Source organism: Phoxinus phoxinus, assembly GCF_949152265.1.
Source record: "Phoxinus phoxinus genome assembly, chromosome: 23".
Taxonomy (NCBI): Eukaryota; Metazoa; Chordata; class Actinopteri; order Cypriniformes; family Leuciscidae; genus Phoxinus; species Phoxinus phoxinus.
Window position 1 is genome coordinate 20,833,389 of NC_136898.1, and position 26,671 is coordinate 20,860,059.

The 26,671-nt window shown below is 39.6% G+C and overlaps 1 protein-coding gene across 3 annotated transcripts in view; it reads right to left on the reverse strand.

Moving 5' to 3' along the window:
* Window positions 1–3,589: 3,589 nt before the first annotated feature.
* Window positions 3,590–26,671, reverse strand: part of exd3 (exonuclease 3'-5' domain containing 3) — a 49,322-nt gene continuing 26,240 nt past the window's right edge. For 2 of the 3 annotated variants that reach the window (XM_079599346.1, XM_079599345.1), the window contains exons 19-20: window positions 5,134–5,200; window positions 3,590–4,927 (exon numbers count right to left, since the gene is read on the reverse strand). In XM_079599346.1, coding sequence (XP_079455472.1) covers window positions 4,599–4,927; window positions 5,134–5,200 — 396 coding nt within the window. In that variant the 3' untranslated portion in view covers window positions 3,590–4,598. The remainder of the gene's footprint in view (window positions 4,928–5,133; window positions 5,201–26,671) is intronic. The other variant, XM_079599344.1, reaches the window with a different exon arrangement.

Below are 26,671 nucleotides of genomic sequence, written 5' to 3' on the forward strand. Positions count from 1 at the left end.
TCCCCTATGTGTCAGGATACACCATGCAAAATTTTAGGGTTATATGACCATTTATGTAGCTGCAGTACCTTAATATTCACAATTACATAATTCCGTCAAAAGCTTTTCCCAAAAAGGGAGTTTTTGGGCCCCTGAGACCAAACGGGGCCGAGTTGGGGGTGGTCATTATCAACTTGTGATGGCCCAAGGTATAAGATAATAGGAAATAATAGTGAAAAAAAGGTAGCAAAAAACATCCTGAGGAGTGGACCTGGCTCCCGGCCTAGTAGTATAACATGTTTATAAATAGACTAAGAGCTAAAGATTATTGCAGTCGAATTGCAATGGTTTTGTCTTTTCTTCCTTTTCTTTGAAACTGGCCTCAGAATTGCAAAGGCCACCGCTGTATATTTAACACTATTGTTCATTATTTAATGGCTTTTAATGTATGCCTCATAGTTTGGAATATGCATGTTCAATGCAACACTCAGTATTATACAATTTGATTTAATCTTGTATTTAAGTCTTTTTCATGCTAACTCCCAGTTGTCCAAAAATGTAAAACTACGGGTAAAAGTTCACTAATCCATTGGTTATGAGTCGGATATAGACTTCTCATGTTAACATTCTTTTTGGACATGAAACTCAAAACTCAAAAATAAACCGTGTGAACCCAGACTTCACACATACACAGACTCTCTGGTTTAACATGTGGAAGTAATAACTTGTGCACATTATTAATTATTTGTAGTAGCCATATCTTAACATGTCTTTTCCCCTCCATCATAAATCCTTTAATCTCTCATGTGTGCATACCGAGTTTCAGGCATTCTGTTCTGAGAAATATACCAGATTTCAGTACGCTCACAATTTATATTTCAACTGGCTAAAGAATAAAGCTTTGGGAAGTTTTCTTTCCCAAGATTTGAAAGAATGAAGCGATGTGCACTTGTGAGGTATTTGGCCATGTGTGAAACAGAAGTGTTCTTTAAGACCTGCTGCCAGGGCTAAAATATCTCAGCACATCTGTTGGCTAATCAGAAAGATGTGTCCGTGCGCTGGCCTTTTGGAAAATATTTGCTGAGAAAACTAAGGGCCTCTCCATGCGCCCGGTTATCTCTGGACCCGGGAATTTGCACACTTTCTGCTACTTGTAGTTTGATTTTCATACAGTGGCCCCCAAAAAGCTTCGACATTTGAGGCATGTTAAAAATGTACGAATGTCACAGCGATGAATAACAACATCAAAACTAAAGTGGAATTTAGGAAAAGCAAATGCATTATGTCCTGAAAACTGGCTTCAGCAGCAAATTAGATCTATATAATTATCATAAATATCATTTATGTGCTGTTTTTATCGTGTGACTATAACATTCAGAGATTTAGATGCTCGCTCTCACTAAAAGTGTCAATGACGCCTATGTGAACTTGAGAAGAAACTGACTTCACATCTATACAAATCTCCAGTTCATTAAATATCTGTGCAAAACTGTCTCAGAAAAAGTTAAATTATTTGAGAGAAAAAGTCTTTAGATTTATTTGGAGAAAAAAAAAATGTGCTCAGAAATTGCTAGAAAATTTCACACATTATTACAAAGAAACCGCAAGTTAAATTAAACTAAAATTATTAATAAATTATTATTAAATTATTAATTATTATTTAAAATAATTTAAAAAAATTATGTAGAACAACAAATAAAAACTCGAATAGACCCATCTTTGAAAATTTACAGTGAAAATACAGTAAAATTTGAGACTTTAACTGTCTGAATACTTTTTAGGGTCATATACCTCAGAGGGTCAATGACATTTTTTTAAAAGTTGTATTCCTACACACACAAATCAAACCTGAATGCGAATTTTAAGTAACGCAGTTGAAGTCGACATGAAAGCAACACGCGGTAATGGGGCGCTGACGGAGAAAAGCCTGCGAGACATTTGCTCAGTGTCAGATGTACAGTAACTTAACAGGAAGTGTGTCATTCCACCTGGGCCTGTGCCACCGGGTCACATTTATCAGAAACATAACCCAGTGAGAGCCAGCTAAAAACTCCCCCAGTGTCAACGGGTGCAAACTGCAAAGATGCCTTATTAAAGATTAATACGCGTCATAAAAGCTGGAAAGTCGATCTCTGTGGCATCTAAATCTCTGAATGCCTTTCAGATTAACCCCGTTTTGTTCAAATCTCAAAACACAAAGTTCAGATTCACATTCAGTTCCTCGCAGGATAAAGTGAAAATATTTGGTGTTTCTTTAAGTTAGAAGAACGCTCATGGCTGTTTGAATGTATGAATGTTTGTGTGCAAATAAATGTTATGATCACAAAAAAAAAAAAAAAAGTATGATATTGTTAACATCTAATTTGTCAGTTTTCAGTATACGATACATTGGGCTTTCCCCTTCCTTTTAATCAATATATGAGCTCTTTGTTCAGATTTTTAAATGTTAACAATTTTAACATCCTACTGAGACTTTTTATTGACTTGAACACATGCAGTTTTGTAGTAAAACCATAATACCTACAAAATGAACCATGGCTTTACTACAGTAGCATTGTTTAACTGTGATTTTAGCAGTAAAACCAAATAACTACCAAAACAGCATAGTTTTAATAACTGGTTTTGCTACAAAATTCATAGTTATTAATACTGTTTTGGTAGTTATGTTTTACTGCTAAAATAACAGTTAAACAATGCTACTGTAGTAAAGCCATGGTTAATTTTGTAGGTACTATGGTTTTGCAACAAAATTTATATAGTAACTACAAAACTAACCCTGATTTTACTACAGACTTTGCAGTAAAACCATTGCAATTAAAATATTGCAATGATTTTACTATATAATAACCATGGTTTAACTATGTATTTTGTAGTAAAACTACAAGATTAACCATTATTTTACTGCAATAAACCATGAATTTTGTAGTTAAACCAAAATAACCTGGTTTTACTACAGAATTTGCCGTAAAAGCATTGATTGTAACTAAAAGATTACCATGATTTCACTACAATAACCATGGTTTAACTATGACTTTTGTAGTAAAACCAGTAACAACAAAAATAACCTGATTTTGCAACAGAATTTGCAGTAAAACCAATGTAACTAAAATAATACAGTGATTTTACGACAATAACTATGGTTTAACTGAATAATATTGTAGTTAAATCAACAATCTAACAGAATTTGCAGTAAAACCAGTGACGGCAAAATAAAATACATCACCTACAGCTTAACTGGTTTTGTAGTAAAATCATAATAAACTCAAAATTAAATTTGGTTTTACTGTAGTATGTGTACTGACTCATTGGGAGAAATAATATTATAAAGTGGTCATTTTGCTTTGCATTTCACTCCTCAGCAAGTGCCAGTCGAGTCAGTCCAGTCCAGCACAGTGTGAACAGAGGCGTTCAGAGATCCGCCGGCCGGAGCCAGACAGTGGAGAGGAGGGGGAAGAGGCCCCTGAGTCACCGGCCGGGGAACCTGTGGGGTTAGCATGACGTCTCAATAGAGGGAGGGCCTTCAGAGTCCAATTCAGCCCCAGTACCACGTGCTCAAGGAGCGTGGGAAAGAGGCGAGCTTTTCTTCCCAGCAAAGAAAGGGCCAGTATCGAATAACAGAAGTGCAGAAGAGCCGGGGCGGCCTGAACAGGGCTAGGTAGAGCTCCTACTGCAAGCAGACAAGATTATCTCCAGCTAATGCAAACACGCAGAGCTACGGTTACAGTCAACACTTTGATGCTTACATTCAGGGAGCGCACATTTAAGAGAGGACACAGATATAGGCAGCACTGTTTGAGTGCGACTTTATTGAACTTGAACTGAAGGACCGACTGCAATGCGGCCCATCCTGTTATGAACTCGCAAAACTAGGAAGGAAAACAGCGTCTGGCATGACTTCAGCAGCGCTGTCTTTGGGGAACCCGGGCATTTTGACAGATTTACAAATGGAGATATGACTTAAAGACTAAACATAAACAGCGTCTGATATATATATATAAAAAAAAAGATGAACAAAAAGCAAACATACTTTTTTTTGTTCAGAGATAACTGCAAGAGAGAGAACATGCTAAGTGTTTACATTGAGCTTAACAATCAGAAAAAAAATGGCTGAACAAGATTTTGTGCAAACCCGATGCGATGAATCTTTTCAAAACACATTTTATAAACAACTTAGGTTTGTAAACAATTTATGGCATTAAGTGAATTATATTGTGTAAAACAAATTTAGATCTAAAAAAAATTTTTTTTTTAAAAAGAGAAAAACAAGATTTTGTGCAAAAAAAATAATAAAATTGTGTCATTTTATGAGTGAATTCAACGAAAATTGTGAATTCATCACAATTTGTGATGAATCTTTTTATAAAGTGAAATTAAAAACCCTTCACACTTGTATTTTGGCATTACATGGAAGGTTTCATTTTGTGATTTGCACTGTAAAACAAAATTATACGAAACGTTTAATCGATGCTTTTGCACATGTACCACGACACAGTGTAGCAAATAAAAAAATACCTCGTAAAAACGTAAAAATAATTTTTAAAATCTGGAAAAAAAAAGAAAAAAAACCCTGCAAAGCAACAGCGAGGGTTCATTACGCCTGGACTCTCTCGCGGTCGGTCTCACGCGAGGTGTTCGCTGACGTGCAGGACCTTCTGGAACTGGGACAGCACCCGGTCGTAGTGCGTCCCCTCCCAGAACACCTTTCCACAGCCGGTGCAGATGAAGTACACGGGGATCCGGGGAAGGAGGCCTGGGGGGACCGTCTCCAGCTGAACCTCGGCCCCGCTGGGGAACCTGAAGGTCTGGGGGTCCAGGGCCGTGCGTGGGGCCCAGCGGCAATGAGGGGTGAACTCGGGGCCCTCTGGGGGCCTCCAGCTATTGTAATCTTCTGGTGTTTCATCCTGTGGCTCGCAGTCATCCCGCTTAGACACGATGTCCTGAAGAAGACCTTTGAAGAGAAAGAAAAAAACAATAAAGATCAAAGCGTGCGACACAAATCTGGGGGGAAATTCTGATCAAATCAAATGCCAATTCACTGGAAATGTAATAATGGTGGAAAAGAGTCTGGATTAACTCTATAAACACATTTTAAGATGTATATTCAAATATATGTGCTGTTCTGATATGGCCAACAGATGGGAAACAAGCGCCAACCTCGGTCTTTCATCATGCGGGTCATATCCTCTCTGGACAGCTTGAAGTACTCGTTACAGTTGCAGGCCTTGAAACGGGTCACAGAAAACACAGCAATGTGTAATACAACATTATGACGTCATGCAAATCAATTCACCAACAAGATGTTAAATCAATAAAATCGCTTATGTTGACAGCTTTTATACGGTTTATGCTTAATCATTAAATTTTATTATTATTTTCCTCATTTTAGAATAAGAGTAAAGATATCAAAACTATGAAATAACTAATATGAAATACTCATATTGTGCTCTCTTATATTAATTAAAAGTGCAGTGCATTCTAGTATTTAAAGAATGTGATGTGATCCATTAAAAATAAATCAAAATAATACATCAAATGTTAACTTCATAAAGAAATGTACATGTATATACATTTTACAAAAATAACTATATATTTACAATTTAGATTTGTCCACAAAACTCACAGCATTTATACCATACACACTACCGGTCAATAATTTGGGGTCAGTAATATAGTTTTAATGTTTTTGAAACAAGTCTCCTCTGCTCAACAAGACTGCATTTATTTAATAAAAAATACAGTCAAAACTGTAATAATGAGAAATAATTGTACAATTTTTAATTACAGTTTAACATATATTACAATAGAAAACTACAATTTATTCCTGTAATGGTAAAGCTGAGTTTTCAGCATCATTCCTCCAGTCTTCAGTCACATGATCTTTCAGAAATCAGTATAATATGATGATTTGATGCTCAAGAAACATTATTATTATCAATGTTGAAAACAGTTATGCTGATTAATATTTTTCTAAAAACAGTGATACATTTTTTAAAGGATTCTTTGATGAATAGAAAGTTAAAAAAGAACCGCATTTATTTGATTTTTTTTTTTTTTACAAAGTAACTGTCATATGTAAATGTCTTTACTGTCACTTTTGATCAATGTAATGCTTCCTTGCTGAATAAAAGTATTTATTCTTTCAAAAAAAAAAAAAAAAAATCCTACTGACCCCAAACATTTTAACGATGTATATACACACACATTGATAGATAGTAGGTTGTGAACTCAGATATATTTTAAACAGTGGTAACTCTCTCGCGTACACACAGACACACACACACTCGTCTCCAGTGACGCAGGCTAGGTGTGAGGTTAGAAGTTTGCGTCGCCTCTCTTGATTTCACACCTCAGTGTGGCTTCTGTCTCATCCTCGGCGAGAAGCCGATTCCCACCCTTTCAAACGACACACGGGCGCTAAAAGCCTCGTCACTAAACGCCGTCTCCACCTCTGCAACGCCGCCCAGACCGAGACATGCTAAATGGGACACCTTAACAGGACAGTGACAACTCGGTCCGTGAACACATGGGACTGGAATTCTGTTCTCAGAAATTAAACAGAAATGAGACTTCTCAGTTTAAAGGAACAGTGAAAAAAGTTTGAACACTTTCATTATTTTCTCACACTCATGTGGTTTCAAATCCACTGCGGTTATTATTTCCGCCACACAAAAGGAGAATTCTTTCAGGCAGTCTTTTCTTTTATACAATATCAGTTCATAGTACATGGCAGTCAAGTTCCAACAAGGCCCAAAAAACCCACCAAAAATTCAAGTTTACAACTTCCATGTGACTTAAGACGACTTGAAATATAGAGAAGTGAACATTTCTTATCACGATTCACGAACACTAAATTTCCCCTTTTGAAGAGGGAATACAGGGTTTTAACCAACATGAGGCTAAAAAAAAGTTAATTATGTAAATGTACACTAGCGGCCAAAGGTTTGGAATAATTGTTGTTGAAAGAAGTATCCTAAGCATGTGTTTATCTGCATTTTATTTTGATCAAATAAGTACAGATCAAAAGATCAAAAATACAGTAAAAACATTAATACTGAAATATTATTACAATTTTAAATAAGTTTTCTATTGTAATATATGTTCAAATGTAATTTATTAATCATTACTCCAGTCTTCAGTGTCACATGATCCTTCACAAATCACTCTAAAATGATGATTTGATGATGATAATGAAGTTCAAAACAGTTATAGTTTTTTGGAAGTCATGATACATAATCATTCAAAAGTTTTCGATAATTGAGATTTGAAAAAATAAAGGGCGTATTAAATTAATAAAAAGCTAAAATAAAGATATTAATAATGTTACAAAAGATTTCTATTTCATATAAATGCTGTTCTTTTGAATTTACTTAAATTTTGAAATCATGGTTTCCACAAAAATATTACAAAATTAAAACTGATTGATAATAATAAGAACTATTATTATATTATATTATTAACAATTTAGCACTAAATTATAATTCAAATCCTCATATTATACAGATTTCTGAATGATCATGTGACACTGAAGACTGGAGTAATGATGCTGAAAATCCAGCTTTGATAACAGGAATAAATTACATATATTAGAATCGTAATATTGCACATTATTACAGTTTTACTGTATTTTTTTATTTAAATAAATGCAGCCAGAAAAAAAAAAAAAAAAAAAGTAATTATCCAAAAAGTTTGACTAGTAGAGTAAATTATATCAGTTCATAAACTGAATTCTGCAAACTGAATGTTTTCAGACAGACTTTAAGTACTGGATCCATTCAGAATTCAGTTTGAAGTATATATGTTTTCACGCACACACACACACAAGGTGCTGTGAAAAAGCAAGGTGTGTGTGTGTGACCTGCACAGGTGCCCTTTGCAACCCCTGGCTGCTCACTCTCACGCTCTCTCCGTTCCACCTTGAGCGATCTCTTCCCACACACCGCAGTGGCTGAGTGGCCAAAAACACACCGCCAACTATTTACCCAGCTCCTGAGTTTCCCATGCAAAAGCAAGTCAAAACCTGCTCCGCCAACTCTTCATACTCATGCCTGCACCGTCGTGCTCTTTCTCCATCTGTGTTTGCCTCCAAAACCACACGCGCAAGTTTTGCCTCATACATAAACAAGCGAGGAGGAGAAAGCGAGGCGTGACTAGACCAAACCCTACGGCAAATATGTCAACGCCATGTGTGTGGGAGCCAGGGCTAGCTGCCGTCCCAGGTCCAGCTATTGTTGTATTCGTGATTGTCAGTCACTTGTGCATTTCAATTCCAACATTGTGTCTCGTGTGTGTTCACACTTGGTCCGGACCAAAAAAAAAAAAATTTAGTTTTGGTCCGCTTAGCGTTCACATTGGCAACACCGAACCTAAAGATACTGAACCTAAAGGCATAGAGATATGACATATCTCTATGCGTTTAGGTTCAGTATCTTTAGGTTCGGTGTTAAAATGCCAATGTGAACGCTAAGCGATAATGTTCACAACCCGATTGGTAAGCTTTTATTAGGTATATTTTGAGTCTGAACTTACCGAACATCCAAAACAACGCTGTGTTCTGGGATAAATGCTCTCGCTGTACGTGCGTAGCTACATATGACGGTATTTTGAGCAGCTGAGATCTCGTGAAGAGCTTATAAAATGTGTAAAGGAGTCAAAACAGTTTCAGGATTCCTCCGTCACACAAATGAAGATCTGCTGTGAGGAGACGCGGTTCTGATGCCTGAACTGAACTGTGATGGGCAACATCACGACTATGACGGGAAAACAATGATATGCGTGAGCTTTCTGTCCTTTTTAGGGTCTCATCTTTCGGTTTTGGTTAGTTTACATGTCTTTGGTCCATGTTGCGTTCATATTTTATCCGATCCGCACCAGAGTTTGCTTGTAAGCGGAGCGAGATCTTTTCAGCGTCTCGGTCCTCTTGTTTGGTGCACTGGGTTCAGACGGCAGCGCTCACACTCACTCAAATCAACCGCACTAACAGAGCAATCGCACCAAACATGCTAAGTGTGAAAACACCCTAAAATCACACTTCAGGTTGGACAATTCTGAAGAATTCCTCTGAAGATGTGTGTGCGTCGCCATATTATACTGGTGCGATGCAGAAGTGGAGTGGGATTTTTAAACCAGTGAGATTTCACTGAGGGCAACAGTGGCGCTCTTCATTTGTCTCCGATTAGGACAACAACTCAGATAAAGAGATAGAATCTATCACACCTAGTTAGGACACGCTTTGGAAACTCTGGAGTATTTAACGGTCAAACTCGTCCCGCACCGTTTGTGGTATGGAAATTTGTTGAGAAGAGATTAAAGCTGCGTTCACATCGCCAGAGACTTTGTCGCTGCATGTCGCCAATGGCTGACGGTGAGATCACTAGCGGGCGTTCCCACTAATGTTGTAACGTTTGTGAATGACATTCATGGATGTTATCCCATGTTGTACACAACAAATCAGTAGTGGCAAAATTGCACAAAAATTTTAAAATCACAAATAATTTATGAATTTATCATAAATTCCTCCAACTGCAAGTCTAGAAGAGAAGAGACATTACTTTATAAAGCATTCAAGCTTTGATGTTCTCTGGTCAAGAATTAAACGTGCAAAAAAATCCCATAAAACTTAATTTTAGCAGGGACAACATGAGCCATATTTAGGGACTAAACATTAAACACTTGCAAAAGGCCCCTTTTGACTCGGACCAGTAAGCAAACACCTTAACCCCCCTAAAAGAAGAGCTAAAAACCACTCAAAACAGCACAAGTCATGGCAACTACATACAACATCCAAGCATATGACAGCGACTTTTGGCATTTGCCTTCATAATTTCTTGAGAAAATGTAGTTTGTAGTAAGGTTAGTCACGTTGTGTTGTTGTACCAAAGGTAAAGACGGCACAAGATTTGACAGGTTACTGTTTGTACAGCACAAAAGCACAGTGTTGAGTGTGTGTTCAAACGTCACCTCTATATGAGCTAAAAACATTTCCAATTAGTGAGACGTGCCCGAGAAAAGCCAGAGACGAGAGATAGAGAGCTCCCATAGACGAGAGGTGGGGGAGGGGAGTGGAGGGAAAATACTCATTTCGACTCTCTCTCTCTCTCACCGCCGCTCCCATGGGAAAATCCTGGACTGCACACAGGCGGCGGGTTTGTGCTGTGGCTGGGTCACGTGACCGAGTGTCTGACCAATGAGAGGAGACTGCTATGATTCAAACTGAAGCAGAGGCAGGTAAGCGTGGGAACAGGAGTGCGGTTCAGATTCCTGCCCTGTCGGCACAGCAAACCTCAGCGCTTGACACATGTGTTGCAAGCTTGGGCGGCCAATAACAAGATCACTACCGTCTTGAGAAATGTAGATAACATTTTGTGGGAACATAAATTGGGGTTGGTATTAGGCAATTTTTTTTTCTAACAGAGAATGCATATATAAATCACTCCAATTGAACCAATATTATTATAGTTTAATTTAAAATATAATTTATATATATATTATACAAATTATAAAATATATATATTATATATCTTTTCATTACATTAAATTACACAATGCTAAAATAAACTATACAAAACCATACAATAAAAGAGAATAAATACTACTGACTTAATACTAAAAGAAAAAATACCAATGTAAAACAAAAATAAAATAATAATAACTGACACAGGACAGATAATATAATAGATGTATTACTTCAAATCAAATTTTGTATACATAATTACTGCAAAATAAGTATTTACTATTTACAAATTAATATTTTTGTTTATCTATTGATTCAAATATTTTCAGGTTTTTCTATTAAAAGGGATTTAGCGACACATTCAGTTCCTTTTTTAGGAAGGAAAACTATTATTAGGCTCTGCAATTTGTGTGCATTACACTCATATCTATATAATGACACCGAATTATTGAATTCCCTTGTTTGTATTTCCTGTGCATTTATGCTGTCTGAACATATATAATCGGTCTGCTTGTTATATAATGACAGAACGCTAACACATTAAACTCTGACAGTCATAAATAGCTTTAATTTAGTTTGTTTGCTTTTTGTTGCCACCTTGTATAGCTAACTACATTATCAAAATGGAAGTACCGACCCAGTGTTTACAAAGCGAACGTGCAAAGACCAAGTCAAATGCCATTTACAACAACAACAAAAAAAAGGGTAAAACGACGATGTTGGACGATTTTGAAGTTGGAGGAGAAAGTTAGATGTTTTTTGAATTTCCGCCTACTATACAATACTAGGTATTGTGTGAAGTCGTGGATGGGCATCACAGTAAAAGTATGCTTGTATGCTTCACGCAATACCTAGTCACTTTGGAAAGGTCACGCGGAAGTTCAAAAAACATAACATTTTCTCCTCCTACTTCAAAATCGTCGGTTTACCTTTTTTTATTTATATAAATAACTTTTTTTAATGTATATTTATTTAAATAAGCGATCGTTCGCTATAGATAAGACTCTTATTCGTCGGCTGGGATCGTGTTGTAGAGCCTTTAAAGCTAAATTGAAACTGCAATTTGGACCTTCAACCCGTTGGACCCCATTGAAGTCACTATATGGAGAAAAATCCTGGAATGTTTTCCTCAAAAACCATCATTTCTTTTCGACTGAAGAGAGACAGACATTAACATCTTGGATGACGTGCGGGTGAGTCAATTATCAGGAAATTTTAATTCTGGTGTGAACTAATCCTTTAAGTTCAACGACTTTAAATTATAAATGAAATTATGAGCAGCTTGTTGCTCAGGAAGCAGCTTCCTCAATACTGGAGGAAAGTCTCTTGGACGTAACAAGACACGAGACTGCTCGTTTACTTGAGGCATTAGTAGAAAGCTCATCAGGGCTGACCTCTCTTTCTCCCGTGACCCCGCCTGGAGGTGTTTTAGATTAGTGTTGTTGTCAGTGCTAATGGCCCGTTCATTGCCCGGAGAGCTGAACCTGACCAGACAGTTGGACAGGATGCAGTCGACAAGCAAACGGTTCTGACACTTCTCTCGTTTTCTAATAACATACATGTGTTCAGAAAACTCTCCCCTGTTGGTCTTGGAACAGCTCATACCCAGAAAAGTTTCTTGGCAGCTCTGGACGAGGGGGGTTGGTTTGGGACTGGAGCTCTGCGGAGAACCACGGGAGTCGGGGAATAATGGCCAGTGAGGAGACTCTTTGTGTGGGCTTTAGCTGCAGGGCTCAGGGGGGCACTGGGGGGTTTGTGTGGTAGCTTGGCCTCTGTGAAGCTAGCCTTTCCACCCACCCTATTGATACTTGCCCCTCTCTCAGAGCTGAGCTCTTTAGCACTGCCCAAATAGGGGATAATAGCCCCACTACGAGCCCTGAAACCAAGAATGGCTCACAGCTCTTTCTTTTTCTCTCCTCTCATTCTTTCGTCTCAGGCGGTCAGATCAATGACTCTTACATACTTCCAGCAGTAAATACCCTTGAGGATGTCGCTGGGGAGGTTTTTTTTGTCCTCAACTAGATGTAAATAAATGATAGTTAGGGCCGGGTGAAATATATTTTGCTAGTGATCATTGGAGTGATTTTGATTTTAATTAAATTATATTATTTGGCCATTAGGTTCCATAAAGTGCCCGTTAGAAATCAGTTCTTTTGAACTATCAATTTCAGTAAATTGGTTTAAATCCAGATTAAATAGAAAAAAAATTAAGATTTGAAACACCCTGCATTGCATCTTCCATGCTTTGATATTAGGGATACACCGATATTAAAATTCTGGTCAACTCAGATAATCCAATTATTATTTATACTTTTTGGCAAAAATAAATGAAAAAATAAAACACAAAAAACTAATCAAAAAATTGTTTAATTCTTCAAGTGATTTTAGGCATTACATTACAATATCCAGTATGAAAAATTTATAATAATTTTATGCTTTGTTAAAGATTACATTTGACAACGTTAAACATTAATTTATTAGTTTTTAATTTACTGCAAATCAATGTTGGATGATCGCAAAGGTACTCTAAATATAAATATGAACAATGGGATATAAGCATGGGCAATTAAATATCCAAAATGTACCAATATGATAAATCGCTATTATTGGTGATAATCAATAAGATACCAATATATTGTGCATCCCAAAGCGGTAAATACCCTATAGGTAAATATAGCTGCCTAAAGAAAATAGAAGAAAGGGGCATTTATTGATTTTCATTGTTGCCCAAGCAATTATTTTGACAAGGAGGAAAAAGATAGAAGCGGAAGGCACTTTTAGGAGTTTAGTGAAAGCAAGAATAAGACACGAGTTTTTGTTCTACAAGTTAATGAAGAACATTGAGGGTTTTAAAGATATATGGAATTATGATGATGTATTGTGTATTGTTATAGATGAAGAATTATTCTTCTCAAATTATATTGAATTTTTTTTTTTAGTCTGGGGGGTTTGAATGTTTTTTAGCTTTTTTTAGTTTTTAATTTTTTAAAATAATATAGTAGCTTTAAAAAAATACATTATCTCTCTCTCTCTCTCTCTCTCTCTCTACTTACATGCATAAATATCATACAGGGAAAGAGAAAGCAAGAAGGGAGAGAGAAACTGAGGCCAAGGTAGTCGTGTCGCAAAGTCTTCCCACCACACCCACAGTAACTCGCTGCGGTATTTGTCCCGTCCTGTCTCCCGGTGTCTTGTCATGGGAGCGCCACAACTTTCTGTTGCGCAAGCCTCGTGGTGCGTTTCACACCTCTCTTTCTTCCCTCGCTTGCTCTCTTTAACCGACACACTTAAGCATGTTCGGAATGCTATTGTGAAGTCTTCATGATTCATCCCCAACTGTAAATATTGACTATGGCAGCCCTTAAGGGGGGGGGATGAGCCTGGGAAAGTTGTGGGATGACTGGTGCCCGGCCCACTCCACTGGGCACCACAGATTTCAGACCCGGCAGGCTGACAAAAACGGTTTCCAGACCACAGGGTGGGTCAGAACCCAATATTGAAAACCATCCTTGCAAGTAAGCATCTTTCCCATTGCCCCTCGGCACTTAGGACACATACTTCTCAAAAATCCCTACCTACTTTTGTTGACCTAGCATAGATTTACCAACTGTGTCGGCCATGTGCAAAAAAGGTCTACATTGACAACACTTATACCAGTGTCACAAATCTGCAGACAGCATCAAACTCTGAAAAACAGTTTAGCAAACATGAAAGGCTCATTGTGCCGTGAAATAAGAGTGCAAATGAGGACCAATGAGCTTGATTTTCTGACTAAGATAATCGTGCACGCACACACACAGCATGGGGGAGATAAAGTGAAATGAAAGGGCGTGAGGGGAGAGAGGTCAAGTGCTAATGATGCTGGATAAGACATGAGAGCCCGAGAGGAGAAAGGCAACTTCAAAGCACCCCTTCTCCAAGGAAAGGACAAAAACTAAAGGCTTTGAGATGGCAGCAGGGGTGGACAAAAAGAAGTGTGAGAGAGAAACAAGAACAAGGGTGTAGACAGGAAACGGGACAACATGGTGAACAAAAGCCTGGGGGGAAAGACACCGAGGGGAGGGGAGATGAAGTGGAAACGTTGAGGTAGAGGAGGGCTTGAGGTTGGGCTTGGGGTTCATCTCGGGTGTGAAAGCGATGAGGTGAAGCCTAAAAAGGCCTGAGAGAGTTCCTGTGTCACAGACCCCATCGGCAGCCCTCGCCACCCCTCCTTCCCTCGCGTTCTGGTCGGTCCTGCTAAATTCCCCAGGGCCAGAGGCTGTCCCTTTTCAGTCTCCTGTGACACAGTCATTATGAGTGTGGGAACTGAATCTGTCCCTCTCACAGTGCCCCTGCAAGCCTGTTGCTCCGCCCCACCTCAGTCCACCATCACCCCCGCCGGCTCCAGCTCCGTTTGCCCCCTGAAATCTCTGAGAGCCGGACCCCCGTAACCCCACTAGCTTCCCCGGCCCCCCTCCATGTAACAGAGCTGCTATCTCTCAGTGCAGAGCTGTCTTTCCCGGTCTCCGTCAAACACCCCACCCCCTATCCCAATCATCCTCCATCCTTGACGCTATCTCCTCGCCGATAACCATGGGAACCACTCTGTGGGAACCGGCTGGACCGGCCTGGCTCACCAAAATAGACAGCAAAGAAAAGACTGAGGGAAAAAAACGGTGAGAAAGAAAATGAGAAATACCTCCCAGAGGGAGGGTTTAAACAGACGGACAGAGACAGGTACGCAACCTGACCAATCAGGATCTGGCAGGGGAAGGTAAGGCGGGCGCGGGAAAGTTTTCCTTCAGCGGCTGAGTTTGTCTCTTTGATTTCAGGCTCTTTGGGCCACTGCTTTTACACTGTGGCTTTGGGGCCACCGGTGTCCCCTCTCTTTGTAATGGAGATCTTCAAAGTTACTCAAAAGAGAGCAGAAATCTAGAGATCAAACGTGGCAGGCTATTGAGAAGAAAGGCCTATAAGAGCCCGGGCAGGTAATGAACATATCCCAGCATGCTTTGCCTTGCCAACAAACCGGCTAATATTGCAAGTTCAGATGATATCACTGGGGAATCCCTTTTATCCATTAAAAGGTGAAGCGGATGAGGTTAACCTTGGCACCTCCTCCTTTTCCTCATGCGCAAGCATCACGGATGCACTAGCGTAGTTCCTGTGAGAAAACCGAAGACAGGGAGGGGAAGAGAAAAGGGGCGAGTGTGCATCTTTTCTTGTCTGAATTTGGCTATTTTTCCATTCCAATTTTATTTGACGTCGTTCAGTGGTCTAGGCTCTCCCAGCCCTTTCCCAAGCCAGAGAGGCTGACCCCCATGTCCGTATACCTCGCCTGTCCCACGGGGGGCTGCTCTTCGACCCTTCCCACCCCTAACTGCCCAGTAGTCCCAAAGCAAACAGACTTCCAACCCTCGATAACATCAGCCGGATCAGACACAGAGGAAGCACTGCCAGCCTCTGTTGACCCCCATTCCCAAGCCCGACTCGGGGCGGGGAGCAAGCAACGAGCGCAGTAAAGTAAAAAACTGATTAAATGTCTTATGTTTAGGACTAGGTTTAGCACTTTCACTCACTAACCACACACAGGCACACCACGGGGTCGCCAGTCCATCCCTCATTAACACACACAGAAACAAATACTCATTAACAGTGGGGTTCCTGAGCTGTTATAGCTCACAAGCTGAAGTGACAGGCTTCACTGGGGGGCCCATTTCAGAGAGGCATCTACACTGTGCAAAGTGCAAAGACCAGCCATGCAAAAATAATCCATCAAGTCCAACAACATGTCCATTGACACTAGACAAACCACTATGAGCTACAACAGATAGGACAACCCTATTAACCTTAGAAACCGCTCTTCAGTCCATCAGCAGCAGTCGTTAGAAGCACATCCATCAAATTCTTGTTTCAAACTTAGTGCATGTATGATTTCATGTGGGAGGCATTAACAAAAGGCCCAATTTGAGTAAACTATTGTTCCTAAGACAAATGACAAATGTATTGGGGAAAGTGAACTTGGCCAAACTGCTAATAAGGTGATTTTTAGTGGATGTATGACATCAGTTCTCACCAAGTTCACACAGGTGTCCTAAGAAGGGTAACCACAAATGTTTAACAACTGATAAAATGTTATTTTTTAGGTTTTGCTTGAATTTTTTTTATTTTTCTGCAGAATAAATGGCAATTACCATAATGTAAATGTTTTCAGTGAAAAATGATGTTGTTCAAGCTGCTCTATTACATAAAATATGGCTAAATAAGCATATTTTTGCTTAAAAAGTGCGCTTTCTGCAATCTTTGTTTAAAATAAATGTCTTTTGGTTTTATATTTTGCCATCTAATTCAATACCAATCAAACATTCAGTGCCATTCAACATGACATACTTTTTAGGACACTTCGAGGCTGTGCTTTACAAATTACTTTGTTGCTAAGGTAAAATTAGAGAAAAAGCTACTTTTTCAAAGTAAGAGAACCGGGGAGATAAACACGGCATAATTTAGATGACCAACTAAGTCACATTTAGCTGCTCAGCCAAAGCAAAGTAAGTTAGCATTTACATTGGCAAACGCAGGCCATTCTGCAGAGCTACAGGGAGCCCAGCACGTAGCCCTGCACTTTAGAGGCATGCCGTGTAGGTTCATGAAAGACGAATGGAGATAAAAATGGACTTGAATGATAGATTAACTCAAACATAAAACAGTCGGTGAAAACATGGAAATTTGTAGATAAATTCTGGGAATGGAAAAGCTGACAGATATACACACATGGTGACACAGTCGGTCTCCCATTCACAGTAAATCATGGACACACACATGATGCCTTCCTCCTACACGCACACACTCCATTCATAAGAATGAGCGCATTGAGCAACCCTCCTTGAGTACAGCTCATAAAAATGCCCATCAAAGCACACTTTCACACATCCGACTATTAGGGGGTCGCAAGAGACAGGAAAAAAAGAGTGGAGAAGGAAAGAGTGACTTTTTTGTAAGCCTATGGTATTCTTAAAAATTCTTTAGAGTACCATTTACATGAATGCGGTAATCATTCAATTCAATACTAAAATCCTACACTGTAAAAATTATTGTTGGTTTAACTTAAAAAAGTAAGTTACCTGGTTGCCTTAAAAATTGACTTCATTGAAATTAAACAATTGAGTTAATGCAATGAAGGAGATTGGTTTAATCAATAGAAACTCAAAATATTATGTTATCTGAACTACATTAATTATCGAAGTTGATTTGACAAAAGATAAAAAGTTGTGATTACAAATAATAAAATAAATTTTATTACAGTGTATAGTATTACCATCTGATAGCATAATTGTACCTAATACCTGAAAAGCAGCTGGATCTTATGCCAGCATAACTGTCCTGTATCCTCATATGTGATTGATGTGATGCTTAGAGTGGGAGCAACTACAAAAAAGTGAAAAAAAAAAAAACTCGATTCGCAATTGAAACAAAGAGTCTGCACGCAAATTATAAACTTTCGTGACCATGCAGAACTGGCCCAATTGGGACACTGACAGTTAATGTTCAGCACTAAATGAATGACAGGCTCACCGCCGTAACATCGCGCAAGGTTAAGATAAATAAGAAGATGAAATCTTGTAGCCTAGGAATAAGATTAACGACAATCAGATATGTTCAAAGTTTGTGGAAATAAATACGAAAAAAATTATTGATTCGTGGCTTTTGAGAATCGATATTGAATCGAACACATTAAAAAAAAAAAGCAATTCATAAAAAAAATGGGTTTTTTTTGTCCAGCCGATTTATGATTTTCATGAAATAAATCATTAACATAGTACATGTCATGAATACTGTACGCATACTTCCAGATATGCAACAAACAACAAAAAACAAGCAACAAACTACAGGAGATGCAACAACAATAGACGGCCGTGTTGACGAGCACTTGTGTGAAAAGGTTAAGCAAAACACGCAACTATAGTTTAAGCGAGTACAAAGACATTTTCATAGTCATAAACAATAGCAACAATTTCAGTCTTTTGCCACAAAAAATACATATTGTGCAACTTCACACACAAGTTGTGTGGACTACTTTTATTTGCTTCCCGTTGTATTGGAAACGAGTTGCCTCAAAACACTATCCGTATCCATTTGCATTCCAGGGAAACAGCAAACAGGTTTGAAAGTAAATATAGATTATTTTGATTCGAGGCAAAATAATACAACCGCTTTAGGGACGGTAAATTACAGGAGGAAGTTAAAGCGCTGTCTCACTTTACTCTCCCGGCCGGTCTGTATCCATTAAAACACAGCATTCTTTTACACTGCTATTGACTAAGCTGATGTGACCTATATTTTAAACGATGTTTCTTGCTTAAAGAATGTCAAACTTCAGGAAAACGGTGTCGGATATTTAGAGCATCAAATAACCATGACGGACCACGAGTTTTTCAGAAAATTTGGAGACTTCCTGAAGGGTAATTACACAAAAGCGCACACACACACTGACTGTGTTTGTGTCTGAGCTTCTCTTCCGACACACATATTTGCGTGCTGTATGGAAGTGATATATGGTTCTGTCTCTCGGTGAGGTGAAAGAGTGCGGCCCCTCCTCTCTGAACAACATTAGCGGGCCTGTCTGCCCCGGGCCAGTTCTCATGACATCATCGCTGCACAGGAATGCTCTCAAGCAGAAAGCAGCGAGAGGAAGAGCTCATTTCATCTCTCGCTCTCTCTTTCCCTCTCTCATTCCATTCCTATCTCTTTCTGAAAAGATCCGTCAATCATTTACCCTCCCTTTCCCTTACTTGGGAAGAATTCTCCCTCTTCTTATGTTCACACTGTATCTTTCTCCTTTGTGTTTTTCTTCTCACAGACATTCATCAGCTCTCATTTTGCTAAAGCAAGCATCACTTTTATTATTGTTCATACTTACAGAGTTATGCATAACTCGTCCCATGGCATTCGCAGGCACGAATGACACCTCAGGGCATGTAGCTTGTTGGGGAGAGGTATGCTATTACTTTTCTAATCGATCAGACTTGAGATTTTTCGCATGGCGGATGATAAAAACTGGCTTTCTGGTTGTGGAGGGAACATTTGGCGTGACTGAACACGCACTCTAACGGCCACCGAGTTCATTTACTGGAAAGCTATGAGTTTTTGTGGTTTTACTGGTGTGTTAAAATGAACTTCTGAGATATTTTCAATATAAGTTTACGGACCGGGTGTATGGCCAAATCAGAGACTTAAAAAGCTCATATGTTAAAGGGATAGTTCACATAAAAATAAAATTCTGTCATCATTTACTTGCCATCAAGTCGTTCCAAACCGGCATGAGTTTCTTTATTCTGCTGAACACAAAGGAAGATGTTTGTAACCAGACAGTTGATGGTAGTCATTGACTTCCATAGTAGGAAAAAAAAATTATGGAATCAATACCTATGTTTCCACCCAAATTAGCGAACTTAAAGGAACACGCAGACTTTTTGGGACTTTAGATTATTCACCGTATCCCCCAGAGTTAGATAAGTCCATACCCTTCTCATCTCCGTGCGTGCCGTAACTCTGTCTGACGCACCCACCGCTAGCCTAGCTTAGCACAAAGACTGGAGGTAAACAGCTCCAGCTAGCATAATGCTCCCAATAAGTGACAAAATAACACCAACATGCTACAAGAAGCACTGCTACTTGGGCGGTGGGTGCGTCAGACAGAGTTACGGCACGCACGGAGATGAGAAGGGTACGTATGGACTTATCTAACTCTGGGGGATACGGTGAATAAGCTAAAGTCCCAAAAAGTCGGCGTGTTCCTTTAACTTATGCGCAAATTTTTTATATGGATGGAAACAGCTAATGGCAACTGTCTGGTTACAAATATTCTTCTTAAATATCTTTTGTGTTAAGCAGAAAAAAGAAACTCATGCAGGTTTGGAACAACTTTAGGGTGAGTAAATGATCACACAAATGAAGATCTGCTGTGAGGAGACGCGGTGCTGACGCCTGAACTGAACTGTGGTGAGCAACATCACGACTGTGAAGAGAAAAAAACAGGCATTCTTGAGCTTTCGGTCCTTTTTAGGGTCTCATCTTGTGACATCATGTCCTGTTTTTGGTTAGTTTACATGTCTTTGGTCCGTATTGCGTTCATATTTCAATCTAACCGTACCAGAGTTTGCTTGTAAGCGAAGCGAGATCTTTTCAGTGTCTCGGTCCTCTTGTTTGGTGCACCGGGGTTCAGACGGCAGCGTTCACACTTATTCAAATTAACCGCACTAACAGAGCAATCGCACCAAACATGCCAAGTGTGAAAACAGCCTAAATGATTGGAGAAGTCCTGCATGTCACCAGAGATAAGTCTGATGCTTCAACAGAGGATCGAGTTATGACATTTTGATAAATTATTGATTTAGTTCACAACAAGATTAACTGCATGCATGTCGATTTAAAGAACACAATGCTAACTGTCTAAAGCGTACGGCTCTAGTGGTGGTAATTCATACACATTAGGGAAGGAGACACAATTATCATCTGTGCTAACGGACAACATACTACAGATGTTGTCCATAAACATTAAGTTGAAAATAACACAGATTATTTCTTTAATACCCTGCAACATGGACAGAGGCAGCTGTGTGTGTGCTCGCAGCGCGAGATCCGTGGAAAATACGGAAATTACGCACTATTTAAAGGTATATTTAGGAAAAGTCCAAGTAAGGGTCCCTCACTGTCTTTCCCTCTGCAGTAGCAGGAAGCAGCTTGGCTCTGACACAATGGCTCACATCAAACAGCAAGGATCCGCATTGCGTTACTGACACACACATACACACCAATGCCAGTCGGGCCAATCAAAACACAGCGTGCAGAAAGCACAAACACATCTAGGCAAACAGGACATTCCAGCTGCCGGGTGCTACAGATTCCTCACCGCAGCGAATCGCAGACCCAGAGAGTGAGAGCCACCGGGGGTGCCAACAGGAAATACGCTCCTATTATACATCTCGAATACAAGCACACACACACACACACAGACGACTCGAAGTCGCATAGCCTGACCCTGTCCGCACAGATCGACCCCTTGCACCGGACACACAGACAGAAGTGCAAGTTTGCAACTCTTTCCGGCAAAATGACACATCAGGGGTGTGAAAGTGGGAAGAGGTTAGCCAAACCACAATGTTCTGCAACTGTTTACTGGTGGGAAAAGGTGTGAGAAACTTGACAAGCATCATTGAGCTCATTTCCACTGACAAAAAAAACATCACACGCACCTCTCCTGACCTAGACTCAACATCGGCAGAACGCCCTCAGTCCGCCCACAGTAAGCTTAATGACGGTAAATGAACAAAACTGGTAAGAGTTTGCTGAAAGAGCCAGATCCAATCATGCTGGATGGCTTTATGCAACTTCCAGAACTAATGGGTCGGCTATAGGTTGCACTTTAGAGAAAGAACTAGTTATTACTTTCTCTCTTTTTTTTACCTCTTTGATATATTGGATCTGATTGTAATTTTATGTATAAAAGACCCATTTATTTTGTTTGAGAAACTAAGTGTGATATTGTAAAGCGAACATGAGGTAAACTAATATTAAAATGTATGATTATTAAATTAATTATTATTAATAATAATAAAATAATGTTATGTATAATAAATCATATTAAAAACATAATAATAAATTCTATAAATTATGTTTTATATGATCACTGTACAAAAACATTTTTGGAAAACATTTACTTTATAATTTACATTATTTTTCTACCAACAAGCAGGTCATGATTTACAACCAGCCTTTCGAAAGCAGAATGAAAAATTAAGCACTAATAATTTATATATATATATATATCTGTTAAGAATTAATCTTGACAAAACTAAAAGTCCTATAGATTGCTTTTTTCTCTGAAATTTTGCTGCCCTGGCTTATTGGGTCCCCTGAAAGAGTAATCCATGAGCAGAATTGAGATTTTCATGCTATTCTTAGACATTTTTTGACAACAGATTATTGTGGTATAATCGATTTCAGATAAACCCTCCCCCTAAACTGCATGTAAAACAAAACAAACTGTACAGCTTATAACGTCCAAGATCCCCCTCTTGAACAGACCCTTATGCCAATAGTCAAAAATATATCTACATACGAGTAGCCAGGATCTTGCTCTTTATGAGGGAAGTTCAAGAAAAAGAAAGAAAATCAAAGAAGATTCCTGTGCCTTTCAAAAGATGTGCTTTATGTGACCTCTTGACCCTTCCTCGTCTTTCAGTCTCACCGACAAGCACAGATTCAATTATTGTCACATTGACTTTCTCACTCACACTTTCCCACACACACACACACACACACACACCCTGTGGTCCGTACTCTGCTCCGGTGCAGACAGCTTGTCAGTCAGTGTGTCAGATTGGCCCCAGAAACAGGAGTCATTCGCACACACGCACACACACACATACACACAGTGTGGATCGCAGTGGGAAATATTTGGGATGGTTTCCCTCGGAATGTCTTGGCATGTTTGAGGAATGTCTCCCTGCTCTCGTCTCCTCTCTCTTCCCTTTCCTTCTAGCCCTACAGGCAGGGGTTGGGGCAGAGCGGGAAGACAACATGCCTGTTTTTGAACTCGCTGACCTAGCTTGGGTTTTTCCTTCCATTAATATAAAAATTAAACAATATTTGCAACTCATTTTACTTTTACTTCTGTAATGTTCCATATTTCTGAGTAAAGATATTCAGCCATAACAAAAAGCAGGGTTAAACTTACTGGATGGTGAAAACAAAGTGTCTCTATATGATCAGGTCAGTTGGAGGGGAGTCATTTCTCAGAACAAACTTTTTTTACAAATCTTTTTTCCCCCTATATAAATGTGCGCCCAAGGTCCAAAAACACAAAAACACATTGGTGCCAAAAAATTGTAAATAGCTTTGGGAAAGTAAAATATGGTTTTAGTTTTATTTGACGATAATAACCCTGCTTCAATGTCACATGATCCTTCATAAATCATTCTACTATGCTGATTTTGTGCTCAATATACTTTTGTAATTATATTTAAAGGAACACACCGACTTTTTGGGACTTTCGCCTATCCACCGTGTCCCCCAGAGTTAGATAAGTCCATACACACCCTTCTCATCTCCGTGTGTGCCGTAACTCTGTCTGACGCACCCACCGCTAGCCTAGCTTAGCACAAAGACTGGAGGTAAACGGCATACTGCTCCCAATAAGTGACTAAATAACCAACATTTTCCTATTTACATGTTGTGATTTGTATAGTCACAGCGTGTACAGATAACAAGGTCACATGAGACACAGCCATCTTCTAACCGTATACATACTGGGAACTATATTCTCCGAAGGCGAAGCACTGCTACTTCTGTGAAGTGATTTGCTCGCAGCGCCTGAGAAGCCCCGTGGTGAGGAGCAGAGAGTTCGCTCAGTGTTGCGCTAATCACTCCGCCCAAGTAGCAGTGCTTGTTGTAGCATGTTGGCATTGTTTTGTCACTTATTGGGAACAGTATGCTAGCTGGAGCCATTTAACTCCAGTCTTTGTGCTAAGCTAGGCTAGCGGTGGGTGCGTCAGACAGAGTTACGGCACGCACGGAGATGAGAAGGGTATGTATGGACTTATCTAACTCTGGGGGATACGGCGAATAAGCTAAAGTCCCAAAAAGTCGCCATGTTCCTTTAAGTGTCTTAGGATATACGTTTTGAGGCCACTGTACAGGTTTATGACATCAGAGATGCCAATATTTCTAAATAAAAAAAGATCTGCCTGACACATATTTGATTGAAATCTGTCCAATATATATATATAGGTTTTGACTTGCGCCGTCTTCACTCTCACCAGTGAAACTGCTGCTTTTTCCATACAGTGAAAGTGGATGGGAACCAGGTCAAGCTCTAAAAAGGAGAAAAATGTGCAAACTAAAAGCATTATAAAGTTGTCTATTTGACCCAGCGCTAAATTTCTATAAGTCTTCTAAAGCAAAATGATAGTATGGCTGGATTTTCATCAATTTGTTCAATCTTTTTTCATAATGATAAAAATTAATTAACTCAAATCTTGCACCACAGCCACAGTCCTATTCACTTTCATCATATGGAAAAGAGCAGCTTTGAAACTTTGAAATCCCCCGAGAGACAGTCACCGACTGTGCTTCTTATGGTTTAGATAGCAAATAACAATGGTATGAAACGTGCCAAGAGAAAAAAGGAACTGAAATATGATCAATCAGCCAAGAGTGTTTCACACACTTGCTCTGCTGCAGTAGAACCTCAGTTGTCCTGTCTTTTCACATTCTTCCCTTTTTCTCAGCCTTCGTTAGATCAAAGAGGCAGAAATCCTTCTTTCAAACACCCTCTCACTCTTTCTCTTCCTCTCTCTCATTCCATCTTCTCACGTCGTTTCGGTTCCTGTTCACACCCCACAGCCGGGGCCCCCCAAACCTCCCCTCCACGGCACCGTGGGAACTCCTGTGTGAATGCCATGGCAGCGTCTGCGATACGAAGAACCTGCTAGTCTCGCATCTAAAAAAAGGGTCGGGAGTCATCTGATGCTGCTGTACGAAGATCAACGAGTAAACGCAGAAAGATCGAGAGATCAAGTATTGGCCCTGCCAGTCTAAATCAATGCGACAGTTATGGAATGGTATGAGAGGGAATGATACGAGTAACATGGTAATGTGTGAGGAATTGTACTGTATTACTGGATACCAGACAGAGGAGTGGTGCGAGATATGAAGAATATGGTGTCGGTTTCAAGGAATCATATCCATGTGACCAAAATAAGTGGTTCTTGCTGAAGCAAGCAATCACTGTTACTGTTGCTCATACTTAGGTTGTGTGTCCACCAAAGTCTTTTTTCACACGGCTGGTGTATTTTTTTCAATGGGAGCGCCGCGTTTTTAAAACGGCATGAGCGTAACGAGGTGCTGAGCGGTTTTTTCACGCTGAAGCGCTCTGCGTTTTTTTACAGTTCGGCGAGAGTTGAAGAATGTTCAACTTTGGGTAAAACGCAGCGCTCATCACTGTCACTTTTTACCCAACCGTCCAATCACAGTGGAGGAGGGGCGGGACTAATGGTGCATTCAATTATTTATCCGTGTCGGAGTTCCGACTAGGAAGACAGACGTTGCCTAGCAACACGCACCAACACGCCCCCTTTCCTCGGATTTCCTCGGAAGTCGGACAACCGTGAGGACACCGAGCAAGAATTCCAAGATGGCTGCGCCCTGTGTGACTTGTAAGTATGAATTGTTTTAATTGTTTTTGGACCGCTTAGGTTGTTTAATAGATTATTTTAATCCCTCGTATTACTGCAATACCTCACTGCGTCCGTATCACTACCTGAGGGTATGCGAATCGGTCTTGTTGTGAGTGCAATATTGAATGAAGCCTTGTTTCAAACGGGTGTCACTAACATGGCTAGCGTTGCTAACAGAAGATAAACTAGGTGAACAGATTTATAATAAAGGAGGGACTAAGAACATATTGAGGGACCAGAATACCATAAAGTCTTGCGGGTGGGCTTTATTGACTATTGTCAGTGAGCAACTATCCATAATGTCATGACATTAGGGCCTTTTCATAGTCCCTAGAACTAATGGCGGAAGTACCCACTTTTTGGCATCTTTGCACCGCAGGAACTGGGAACGATTTTAGTTCTAGGAGCGCCTTTTGGGGAACTAAATTAGCTCCTACTTCAGAGTAGGGTCTAACCCAGCACAATAGGAATTACCAGTGACGCAAGTGTACGCTGATTGACCGAACGTACCCTAAACACCAGCAACCGCCATTAAAAAAAATAGTGTTGTTCACACAGATTGTAGCCTATTTATTTACTCCACGAACCAACTCTATAAACATGGACCTCTCAACTTTTACGCTAAGTAGAAAATCCAACGCGACTTTGAGAGGACCAAGCGAAACATGATTATGCATTTCTTCTCAGCTAGTGACATGATGGATGGATGGATGGATGGATGGATGGATGGATGGATGGATGGATGGATGGATGGATGGATGGATGGATGGATGGATGGATGGATGGATGGATGGATGGATGGATGGATGGATGGATGGATGGATGGATGGATGGATGGATGGATGGGCTAAATTTTCAGCATCATTACTTTAGTTCAGTGTCACATGATCCTTATTCTACAATGATGATTTGATACTCAAGAAATATTTCTTATTATTGATGTATTCTTTAATGAATAGAAAGTTCAAAAGAACAGCATTATTTATTATTTTAAATAGAAATCTTTTGTAACATCACAAATGTATAC